At 34.3% G+C, this 12,755-nt stretch overlaps 1 protein-coding gene across 1 annotated transcript; it reads right to left on the bottom strand.

The window, feature by feature from the left end:
* Positions 1–355: 355 nt before the first annotated feature.
* LOC110632814 (probable E3 ubiquitin-protein ligase ARI8) lies at positions 356–12,120 on the bottom strand. The gene is made up of 15 exons (XM_021781147.2): positions 11,601–12,120; positions 11,072–11,196; positions 10,867–10,972; positions 10,643–10,733; positions 9,362–9,534; positions 8,309–8,413; positions 8,065–8,153; positions 6,945–7,052; positions 6,404–6,494; positions 6,172–6,261; positions 3,481–3,528; positions 1,998–2,069; positions 1,794–1,893; positions 1,595–1,721; positions 356–1,075 (listed from the first exon to the last, which is right to left on the bottom strand). The coding sequence occupies exons 1-15, from the start codon at positions 11,772–11,774 to the stop codon at positions 802–804; spliced, it is 1,773 nt and encodes a 590-aa protein (XP_021636839.2). The 5' UTR covers positions 11,775–12,120; the 3' UTR covers positions 356–801.
* Between the last annotated feature and the right edge of the window lie 635 nt (positions 12,121–12,755).

Below are 12,755 nucleotides of genomic sequence, written 5' to 3'. Positions count from 1 at the left end.
ATACTGCCTAATAATTTCTGATACTAACACAATGTCTTCACTTTATATGCTAGGCATTGCACTCATTTTTATTCAAGGGAATGCTATTAGGCGTACATTACTGTTCAGAAAAAAAAAAAAAAAACCACTTTCCCGAATACATCAATCAGAGAATATTAAAAAATTAAATTTCATATATTTTAACTACAAAAACACAAATTTTTAAACTACTTTTTTTTAGCATCTCAAATGATGTTTTCTCGAAAAAGTACATTGTGACGTCGAAACACAATACCAAAAGGGGCCTTGATTGTGAATATCTTAAAAGGTATAAGTAGCTCATCCTGCTGACATACCAATACTAGGCAAAAAGGAATCGTACAACATATTTATTTATTTATCCTACCAACCCCAAGCAGTTTTAATTCCTACAAAACACTTGAAAGCATCAAGTACACTATAAATCTATTAGTAACATACATAAATAAATGATCGTAAAGATTACAGATGATGAATATATATATTTTGCATGGATGATCCTGATATAAGATACCCAATACAAGTTAAAGATCGCAGTAAATGGCAAACTATTTACAGCCGACTCCAGAAACAAGACAAACACTTCCCTTTTCAACCCCCTCCCCATTTCAATTCTCCATCATTGCAGTTCAGGTCATACAGCCGAGAAATCAAATGTAGCTTTATTCTTTCCCTCCCCCGCAGTGCTCTAAAACGTGTCTCCCCAATGTAATTGGACTTTCTCCAAAGTGGCAAAACTGATATTTCCAGTCCAGGTGGCTGACCAGGGTAGAAAAATTAAATTTATCGACGTTGCTGACATATTGCACAAACGGTAGCTGACCTGATATTTGCATACGTACAATGCTCACATGACCAGTGGCCTGAATCATCAATGTTTCTGCTAGGGCCACTTGACCTGGATGTTGAGCCCTTGCCTCTCCCACTTCTAACCCTGCTGCTTCCACCTCCCAAGCTCCTTGAGCTTGTTGTCCTGCTGCTGGCACCATGAGAGTCCACATCTGATAGACCATTCTCCAACGCCCGAACCAAATTCTCAAAGTAGTTCCGAGTCACACTGTTATTCAACCAAGGAAGATATTAAAATGTTAAAGTAATAGGAGGAAAAAGGCAAATAGGTAAAGCTATGAACTCCAAAATACAACAGCAAATACGTGAAATAAAATAAAAACTCAGTTGAGTTATTTATCTCAAACAAGCATCCAATTAATGGAATTCCACAGCATAGACAAATTGTCATTCTCCAAGTCTATTTATTTATTTTCTTTCCACTCTTATATTATGATGGTAAAATTAGTGTCTCAGGTATTTCCAACGCTCAAGCTAAACAACTACTTTGTTGCCAGTCCAAGAACAATCTAAAGCCAACTTTAGGGCATATAATCAGGTAAACTATACAACACATCAAACACAATATCCAGTCTGGTATTCACAGGAGAGAACAGATGGACAGCAATACTACTTTTCCTAAAAAATCCTTAGTACTGTGCAAGTCTCACAACTAAGGTTCAATAACCAGACAGGAGGGTAGGAGGAAAGAACAAAAGAAAAAGGGCTAGAATAGTCTCAGAATCACCTGGTCAATCCAGCAAGTTTAGTGCGGAACTCATTGAAATCCTTTGATGGGCCCTCCGCATTTAGATAAGCCTGAAGCTCCTTCTCAGCACATTGATGAAGACGTTCCAACCCAGACTCGGCTTCACCTGTGTATTAGTCTCTGTGATAAGACCACCACAAGGATAAATTATCTGCTTCAAAAATAAGAGATGACTTACCTTGCAAATACTCAAAGAATACTCTCTTGCCATGTTCATGCTCAGGTAAATAATATCCATAGGCATAAGTCCATTTCAAAACTCGTCTGCATTCAACTATCTGAGAACAGAGCAAAGATGATGGGAAAAGCAGCAAACAATCATGTTTAAATATATAATAGAAGAAAGCAATACAAATCTAGTTGTTTAATTATAATAGCACACCTGTAGCCAGGCCTCAGTTATGAACTTCAGTTGAGACTCAGGTTGACACTGTATGTCACTCAACTTCTCAAGCTACAAAAACACATGATCATCACTCCCAGAAAGTTACAAAACCAAATTAAACCCACTTTGGAAAAGGCAGATATCTAATATTAAGAAGAATACTACAGATCCTTGGAGAACATGCCTTAAAGCCACAAGAGGCACAATTTCAATTGGGGAATTGCATTGTTTTTCACAATTTCAAAATTGAACTATAAATGCATCACAAGAATTTCGTATAGGGTTTCATCTGGCAGGCGGTATGGGATTAGGCTGTAACCATTGGTTTTGAATTAGTCAATTATAGGCCTAATGCATAAATTTACACCTGAATTAATTAGGGAAAGTCTATTGCATCCTTACATTTTGTTTGGATGTAAGGATAGGGAAAGTAAAAGGTCAAAGAATAAGAGATATCTCTTGTTTGGAAGTTTAAGGAGAGTTAAAAAAAAAAAATTCAAAAAAAAAAAAGAGAGAGAAAAATGAGGGATTAGTTATCCCTTCGAAACCCATTTTGCCTTCCCATTAACATTACCAATATTTTTTAAATATGATTATTCTACCTTTAATAATTAAATCCTTTCACATCCCATGAAATTTCCAAACATGAGAAATTACTTAACCTATCATTTCTTTTCTTTTTTAATCCATGGATTAAAAACTATCCTTTCCTTTCATATTCAACAAAACTCTCATAGCATTGATCTTTTATTTTGACCTATGTAACCCCTAATCTTTCTTTTATTTACTTATTGCACCCTTAAACTTTCACTTCTACAACCAATATACACAACTTCCTCAACTCATTCCTTGTGCTTAACTAATGACTACACGAGTATATTGGAAAAATAATCGAGTACATTATCCTTTCAGTTTAGCACCTTCCTCATTTTGCGTCTGGACAACGTGTAATTTGCAGCATATACAATTGTGTTTCCAGAATGCTATACAAAATTTAAATGAGCAGAGTTGTGAGTTTCAAATGAGCCAAGCACAAACAGAGCTTCATAGGCTCAACCTTAGACCTGGCCAGGGACCAGTTCAGGACCAGGCCTGCTCCGGGTCAAACCCAAACAGTTTTTCTCTTATTCTAAAGGAAAAGGCAACATGGCAGACGCAAGGAGACGCCACATGGACCAAACCAGACTGCTCAAAAACCAAAACCATCAATGAACCATATCTAATACAGCCCTGAACCTTGAGCCGGAACAGGCTGGAACCACCTAGGGAAGGTCCAGTTCCGGTTCATTCCATTTCTCAACCCTGAACTGCTGGTTCCGGCCAAGAACTGGCCCAATGGCCAGGTCTACTCACCCTTAACTGAAAAGCAATAAATAATCTTCTAGTATTGTGTTTTGAACATAAAAAATAAACTGAAACCATGAGAACCAACTATACAATTACAGGTAAGAAACGACTAAGGGTCAGAAGTTCAACTTACATGCACAGTTTGCATTTGCTGTAGGTCTGCCAGTGCCTTTTGCCTAGACTGCAGTGAGAAAGGAAAAGCTCAGAATCAAATTTGAAACTAATAAGAATACAGAACATTTAACATGTCAAGCATGACTAGGAATTTAATATTATCACAAAAATATTTGGAAAGCATAAACATATCATCTCAAAAGAAAGCAACGAAAGATACATGACTCAAGAAAGATCTGCCAAGATGGGGAATTATTAAATTAAGCAAAACCAAGCACAGAAAATACAAGTTAGTATGCAAGCATGAGAAACAAAACCCAATGCAATTCCATGTCTTCGAATCACATGATAAACTGAACCTTTGCTTCTTCATTTAATACATCAACTAATCTTGAAGAATACAGTCCTCTCTTTCCCAAAAGAATCACGGGTTTGCCTCCTTGACAATGATGGCCTTTCTAAGAATTCTTCACCTTACAATGCAAAACAGTTAACCAGATTTTCCAAAAAAAAATACATCCTAATTCCCACAACTTCTTTATTCCAAAGCTCAATGATCTTTCCTTGTGTCTCAATAGTTTATACCGGGTTTCATATAACGGCCAGTAGAAAACATAATGTCTGTTACATATCCATTTTTTTGTCCTACAGTATGTTGCAGGCTGTTCTGTGATAGACACATGAGAATAACAAGTGGAAAAGTCTGTTTCAACCATCACACAATATGTATACATGCCCCTTCTTTTCAAGCTAGTTTTAAGAAAATTCTCCCAATAGCACCAGCAGCAAGCATTATACTTTGGCCACAACATATAATGATCACAGCTGCAATTTAATCCACAGTTCTATATGCCAGAGGGGCAAACTTTTGGAGTCAAATGCCAGAGAAGATTAGCCATACTCAACTGGCCAACTAAACTAAGATGCCATAGAGGCAACTCAATTAACACAGGACAATGCACTCTGAAAGGTGCTTCAATTGTGCTTTTAACAGTATTGACAAGGTCAGGCTTTTAAACAGAAGCTCATCAAGCTGCTGAGCTGTGCACAGCTGCACACCGCAAATATACTTGCCAAAAGATCCTGTAGACCAAGGGACCTCTCTGATTTGCTCATGTTACACACCCAGTCAAGCACCTTAGACAGAGAATTGACCAAGTTTTGCATAAATGTAAAAATAGTTTTTCCTGTTTTTGCCCTATTTGAAAGCACTTTCTTTAAAATTACAACTTCAAAAAGCAAGAGTAAGACCATTAGCAGGGGCCCTTGTTATAGATCTATCTGCCCTCAAATTTTTCTCGTTTCCCTTTTGCATATAATCCTTTTCTTGACCCTTTTGTTTTTCCATGTCCTTCTCTTTCCAATAATCTTTAACCATACTCTTGCATAACATAATTACATAAAGGTATTAGAAACCACTAAAACCCTCAGATAAAAAAAAAAAAAAAACTGCACGTGACTTTAACATTATTGAATGCTTCTCCTAGGGATATGCAAACAAATGTCTGGGTCATTTCACTATTCAGAACAAGGTTCTTCACTATTTATGATTAAAAAATCATAAAGCTATTCAAGAAATTGTGATTTAAAATTCAACAAAGCTTATCAAACAATTTTTTTATTAGCAATTTGTTTATTGCTTTGCTCAAATGCATGGCATTGCTCAATTATGAACACATTTGGGGAAATAGTGCCCCAGGAAAAATGAGAACTTCATGCCTAGAGGGCAATTTTCACTTTGAAGCACCACTACCTAACCAAGCATTCCAAATAAATAAACACTCCAAGTCCAAAATAAATCATTAATAAATCCTATTTTCTATTAAAAAAAAAAAGGGTGCCCCAATGCAAAAAACTACATGCATTTAAGTCTAGGTTCTTTTCTCAAAGATCACCACAAATGTTAACAATAACTATATCAACAAGCACAGTAATTGATAAAAGAAATTAATAAATCTTATTCTGATTTGATTAAAGAATAAGTGCTTCAGCATATCTAAATGCATTAAAGACTAGGTTCTTTTCTCCAAGATTACTGCTCAGGTTTATATTAAATGTATCAGTAAGCATGGTCACTTGTTAAAATTGCACCAGACACAGAAAATTGATAGCAAAGGGTTTGATATACAGTACTCAGCATACCGATGCCCTCTCCATCCTAATTTTGGGTGAAGAAAATATTACCCTTTTTCAAGTTAAAAAAAGGAATAAATATTATAAATACTATATACATATAATATACATATAAATGAATAGTTTCTTATTTACCCGAAAAAGTAATAATAATATTACAAAAAAAAATTATTTAAACATCATATATATCGAGGGTGGGTTTTATCTGCCCCATTAAAGTTGAGTAAGGCTGGTACCCATAAGGACAGGGAAAAAGTTGCCAAAAAGTTGCCAAGCCTAACATAAAGCAGCGAAAAGTTCCACATGCCAAATGCTAATATCTAAGGCCTTTCTTTTCTGCTTCTCAAGTCCAAAATCAACCTAAAAATTCAGATCCAAGACACCAGAAGATGATTCCAAATTATAAACACATCACATAATGTCTTTATAGCACTTACTTGAATTACCATTAACATCACAAAGTCAACAAACAAATTAAGTGAAATTCACTCTTTATAACAATTACAGAGGAGAAAAAGAGGTAATATATCATAAGCAGCCTAATTCACATAGTATCATAAGTATTATGACCACTTACAGCTTGGTTGGTTGCCCATCGTTCATAATAATGAGTATATCTCTCTAGAGAATTTTTTGCCATTTCTCTTCTCTTTTCAGCCTCATCATACTGTAAGCAAAGGAAATAATCTTACTTAGGTAACACAAGACAACCATATACCAAGGGGGAGCATAGGAAGAAATGTGCAGACGTCTTGAGATACACACATAAGAGGAAAAAAGCAAAACAAAACAAACACTGTATAATATACCACTCCCTCTTGCTTTGCTGTCTCATAACGATTACATGCATAGAAACCCCCAGTCCTCTCTCCATGATCTGACCATGCACCAAGGCAAAGCCTGCAAACATAGATGACCAGATGAATATGTATTAAGATAGAACGTGTGTGTGTGTGTGTGTGTGTGTGTGTGTGTGTGTGTGTGTGTAGTGTTTCAAGAATGAACAAGAAATAATGTGCATGGGAAGGTCTGAAAAACACTCATTCATTGCATAGTTCATAAGTGGAGAGTTTTCTTTGACCAGATATTTTTAATGAAAAGATACAAAGCAGAACAAAATCTGTCATTGCAATTTGCTAGAGACAAAAAAAAAAATGCACAACATATACGTGGGAATGAAAGTTTAAATTGCCCTTGCACAGAGTTGAATAACTGAAATAAAAATGCATGATTCCACAGCACAAAAATTCCAATGTTCCTGAGCAGAACAATAAAAAATAAAGACAGGAATTCCCATAAGAAGGGAGAGAGAGAGAGAGAGAGAGAGAGAGAGCATGTTTATGAGCTTACCAGCAAAACTCAAATTTACAAGGCGGTGTGCATGTAATATGCATACAACCTTGGTTTTTCTCAATAGGTCGTTTGCACTTTGGACAAGGTTTGGAATTAGCCAATATCCTGAAATCAACATACATATTATTCAACATTAAAGCATCCATAAGTATGAAACATATTTCAGAACTCATCTTACAAACCAAATAATTTTGAGCACCCATACATATGCATTAAAGCAACCATGTATCTACATGCATATGCAAGCCCACATGTATGAGTGCATGCACACAACACACGTACAAGCAGACCCCTATACACACGTGGACCAACAGAAGCCCTTTCATCCAACAAGGCACTGGAGTGAAAATGGGACGATATAAATGCACATCTACCACACATGCAAGCTCATATAAGAACACCTATGCAAACACATAACACATGCACCAATCCACACAAGCCCTTCCCTCCAACAGAGCTTCAGGTGGGGGAAACAAGAAAGATAAGAATGCACAAATGCACCTACACAATCGCTTTCCTCTAGTGAGGTTTTGAAGTAAACAAAGGAACCTACAAATGGAAATGGACTACAGCTAAAAATTTTGCCAAATTAATCAACGATAATGAAACAAATGTATTGAGCATAGGTCAATTAATCCTGTCATTCACCCTAGTTTTTCTATTAAACAAAACTACCAACAATAATCAACTTCAGGAATTGACTAGGGACCAAGTCCCAATCAAGCTAAACTAAGAAAAGATTACAATGAGTTTCCACTTAAAAGATTTCCATTTTTCATTCCTACCACAATTCTGAAGGAACTAGTTGGGATGCTTTTGATCTACAATGTGTGAAATTTATGAGTTGAGTGGAAATTTAATTACATGATTAATCCCAACAACAATTAATATCATACACATTATTCTCATAATATACAACCTGGACGACACAATTACTGGATATAAAGGGGCTAGCTAGGTGTGGCCATGCTGTTTATATACACACTTATTATTCCAGTCCAACATAGCCCCAAAGAAAATTCCCTTGTTCAGTTGTTAACTAATTTATATCACCTTCTCTTAACCTTCCCATTTAGCCAAAATGATATAATTAGAGAGGATAGCTCATATTCCTTACCAGTTCATATTTTCAGACTCAGCACTATTTTTCAGTATCCACTTGGCCACAGTTCCACAATCAACAGGACGATGGGCTTCTTCAGTACACTGAAAGATTAAATTTAATATGACTTAGAGTGTTAAAAACAGTAAGAAACTAAGAACAAGTAGGCATGCATAAATGCACAAATATTATAAAAACACTATATCTCCAAGAAACATTAGAAAAACAATGATCTACAACCAATCCAAAAGATACTCACATTCCAACAGAAACTATATGAGCAGCCGCAAGTTACATCATAGGTTCCACTGCCAACAATAAAATCCACAGCATAATCACATCCTGGAGCAGGGCACCATTTGGTCTACAAAACAACACAGCAATAACAAATAAGAAATGTGAATATAACAAAAAAGAAGCCAAGTCTTTCCAGTGAGATATCATAAAACACTAAAAGCATACGACTAACAACTGAACATATATAGTGAAGAATACAAGAGGCCAGTCTGAAAATATAGAAAACATGAATAACTGAGAAAAGAAAGTTAAGAAAATCCGGTAAACTATCGGTATTGTCTAAATTTGATGCATTCCTTAATTGAGACATCATAGAATAATTTCTAGCCAACACTAGCTCCCCAGGCTAAAAATTTTTCAATGCTGAATTAGGACTGCCATAGTTGTCCCATATCATTATATAGAATTGATGAAGAATTTTGATTTATGATGAACTTAATTTGGGGCAAACTGAAAACCCTAACCTGGTTCACAATCCTATCAACAACATAGAGTTGGAAAACAATAATGTGGACAACAACTGGTGCAAAAGTATATGTGGGAGTTTTGTGTATATTATAGTAAAATTTATAATCATTTCTTACTTATTGCAAAAATGTCCACTCTGCTGTTGAACAACATAGAAGAAATTAGGAATCCTCAAACATGAAGACAAACAGACACAGAAAGAAAGCCAGCATATAAAGATGGCAAACATTGAAACATATTGATGTTTTGAATCAACTAGACCCAAAATAGTAAAAACAAAACCTAAATCTTAGCTTTAGGTCAAAAAGGTATGATTCAACTTGCAAAGAAAGACAGCATAAACAGAAGTAGAGGAGCGTTGTGAATGATAAACTCAAAGATGATACGCTATTTTTATACAAAGTTAGCATAAATCATTAATAGAATTGCATTTTACATGAATATTGCTCTCTTCATAATGACACTTCATAAAAATACATACTATTTTATTCATTTTGAACTCAAAAGGATGGATGATCCATTTAATTTGCAAACAATGCAACATTACCTTTCTATTGTCCTCAACATAAGATCTTATGAAATAGCGAGAATACTTTTCCTTGTCTTCATCCGAAGCCAACTCATTAATCATATCTTGACCGACAGCAGCATTGCAGGAAGGATCAGGACATCGCAACATCAAACATCCAGGACCATCATTAATAGCTGTGCTTATGTAGCCTACATAGGAAAAGTAAAAGAGACACATAAGGGCATCAAAATTAAGTATCAACAGACCTAACAGGGAAAGAATGTTAAAATATTGATATCAATCTCATCAACATAAATCACAAAACATTCTTACTGTGCAATTCATGCAGAAACTGTCAATTACTTGCAATTTTCCTATATACTGTAATTACAAAAGAAGTTTTGAGCTACTATACTACGACGATGAGTATGACAAAACAATCATAATTTTCATATGATAACACATAATTTGCTCCCTTTTTTGAGGATAATGAAGATAGTACCTTAAGAAAAGCAAGATAAAATATAAGATAATAAACTCCAGATAAGATTGACAGACTGCCCTTGACTAAAGACAAGAGTTCCAGATAGTTTTATCTTACACCTTTTCAGTTTCACTATGAAGTTGCAAAACTAATAAGATATATCATTCACAGATATTTCAAAGCAAAAGTACAAGCATGGCCAATATGGATGTGGTCCTATGTGGCTATGTCCCACACCCAACACCAACACTTAGATATCAGAAATGCTGCTCTAATCTCATTCTTTATGTAAGATAACCACAGTTGCACTAGTATATTGATTGTAAACAGAAGAGTAATAACATAATGATTTACATTCATCAATTCAAAACATATTTATCCCCCTAAAATACTTCCGTTCCACTCTAGCTTCAAGCTTCTAAGATACAGTTTCAAACAAAAAAAGTAATAAATTAAAAAAAAAGGTCTAAGAGAAGTTTTTTAGCAATTTTAATTGTTGCAAATTGTACAAATGGCACAGAGGTTAAGCCTTTATTATCTAATAGACTGCATAACATTGGTTGTTATTTAAGTCCAGTTGGATAAGTTTAACAGAATCAGACTCTTGATACTGATAAAAAGAGATCAAGTTTTGAGTCACTGATTTTACAAAAAATTAACCTCAACACTAGCACATTATTCAATTCTATATGACAGAAACAGGTCCTTGCTATTCAGAAGCAGAATCCAATAGAAAACATAACTTGCATAGTTAAGAGGACTTTAGAAAGAAGAAAAAAAAAAAAAAAAAAAGGCAAACAAGAGGCCTCCCACATTCTTAAGATGATACAAACCTTGCCAGCATGAACTACAAAATGGATGACCACAAGCAGCAACATACAACCTATCACAAGGATATGTTTCAAAACAAATTCCGCATGTCATCTGTCAAAATTGAAGCACACGTCACTCTAAATTTTGCAGATGGAGAATGCTTACAAAAGTGCAAGAGCACTAAACAGCTTTCATGAAAAATTAAAAAAAAAAAAAGCTTCAACGTTAATTTTTTACTGCTTACTTCTGTACCATCTGGAAATTGAACAACTGGTCTCTCCAATAAGCCAACAACCCTGCGAACCTTTTCTTCATCTGCAAACCATTCATCATGCACTTTACTGACACTCCTGCAAATTCATAGAGAATTAAAATGAATCATTACAGCCAATGTGGTATCAAAGACAAATTATATGAGAGAATGTAAAGCAAATTGTTTAAAATCCTACCAGTTGTAATAGCGGAGCAAAATGCTAGCTGAAACCTTTGAAATGGAAAGTACAGTAGATACCCTCATAATATCATCTTCTTGACGTTGACAAATATCTGCTTCACCCAGAATGGTATAGTTTTGCTAACAAAAGAAAAAATACAAGTCAGAACAAACGATCGACCTAACAAACCAAATATCATATCCAAACTAATCAGCGCATAATAGAAGCTCAGATTTCTCTCTACATCTATCCAACAAACTAAAAAAGCTAAAATTTCTATGATAACTGTAATAGACCCATATATTGACTACCGTCAGTATTCTGTATTCTTTGCATATTTTTCATAGCCTAACAAGCATTTATACAACCATATGCGAAAACCGAGGCAATCGACGTGATTAACATTAGCAAACAGTTCCGAAGAAAAGAGGAACAAATGATAAATATTCAAGCATTAAAATGTTAGAACAAATAAGTCACATCATAATAGCTGGATTTTGAAGGAGAAAAGGGAAATCAAACAGCGAAATCGAAGAAAAGGAACCTGATAACGATGGGAGATGAGGTCATCGGAATCATCGGAATCGTTATCGATGAACTCATAATCAGCAACATCAGCGTCATCGCTATCAAAAGCATCATCACCTCCGCTGTAGAAATCATCATCAGCAGATTCAGCGGCAGCATCCTGCATATCGAACTCATCCTCCGAATCCATGATGAAATTGGTATAAATTGAACGGAAACCCTAAATGAAGAAATGATTGATTGTGAAAAGTGGTAGTATAGAAGGGGAAATACAAAGAGGAGGAGGTAGAAAGAAATAAGAAGAAAAGAAAGGGTGAAACGGAGAAGAGAGAGAGCTGGTTTGAAAGGAAATGAAAGGGGAAGAGAGAAAGATGATTAATTTAGTAATAAAATAAAATGATGAATAATAATTAGTAAAGAAGGATTTTCAGAAAGGAGCCTGTCGTCACAGTCACACTCCACCATTCACCAAAAAGCGCGAGAGAGAGAGAGAGAGAGAGAGAGAGAGAGAGAGAGAGAGAAGACCTTTCGGGGATTTTTTAATGGAGGAGGTGGACTCCGTAATAAAATAGCCATGTTAAAAATTAAAAATAAAATAAAAATTAAAAAAACAAAACCCACAAGCGCAGTCAAATGTTCGTTGAGGTCAATTTTTTTTTTTTTTTAAAAAGTGTTTTTGTAGAATGAACTTTTTAAGTAATAAATTTATTTATATATATATATATCATTTTTAATAATTTTAAGAGTATTAAATTTGATTAAGTTTAATTATAAGATATTAATACATTATTTATTTCGTAAAAAATAATTTTTATATATAAAAAATATTTTTTTGTAAAATATATTTTTTTAAAAAATTTTTAATATTTAATTATAATATTAAATTAATAATATATATATTTATATTATGTATACATAAATGTTTATACATCTCAATAAGTTTATCAAAATTCAAAAAATAAAAAATGACTTCCTCTTTTAAAATAATAAAATTATTTTCTTTAAAAATTATATAATTTTTTCACAAATAAAAATAATATTTTTCATTGACTCATTTTTCTGAGTGCCCTAATCACTATAAAATGCAAAAAATCAAATACACAAACAGAGCCTAATATTATATTTTTAATAATATTCTATTATCTAATTTTGACATGCTAACTGTGAGAAC

The sequence above is a fragment of the Hevea brasiliensis genome, chromosome 10, assembly GCF_030052815.1.
Source record: "Hevea brasiliensis isolate MT/VB/25A 57/8 chromosome 10, ASM3005281v1, whole genome shotgun sequence".
Lineage (NCBI taxonomy): Eukaryota > Viridiplantae > Streptophyta > Magnoliopsida > Malpighiales > Euphorbiaceae > Hevea > Hevea brasiliensis.
Note: the sequence above shows the minus strand (reverse complement) of the source record. Positions and strands in the feature narration are given on the sequence as shown.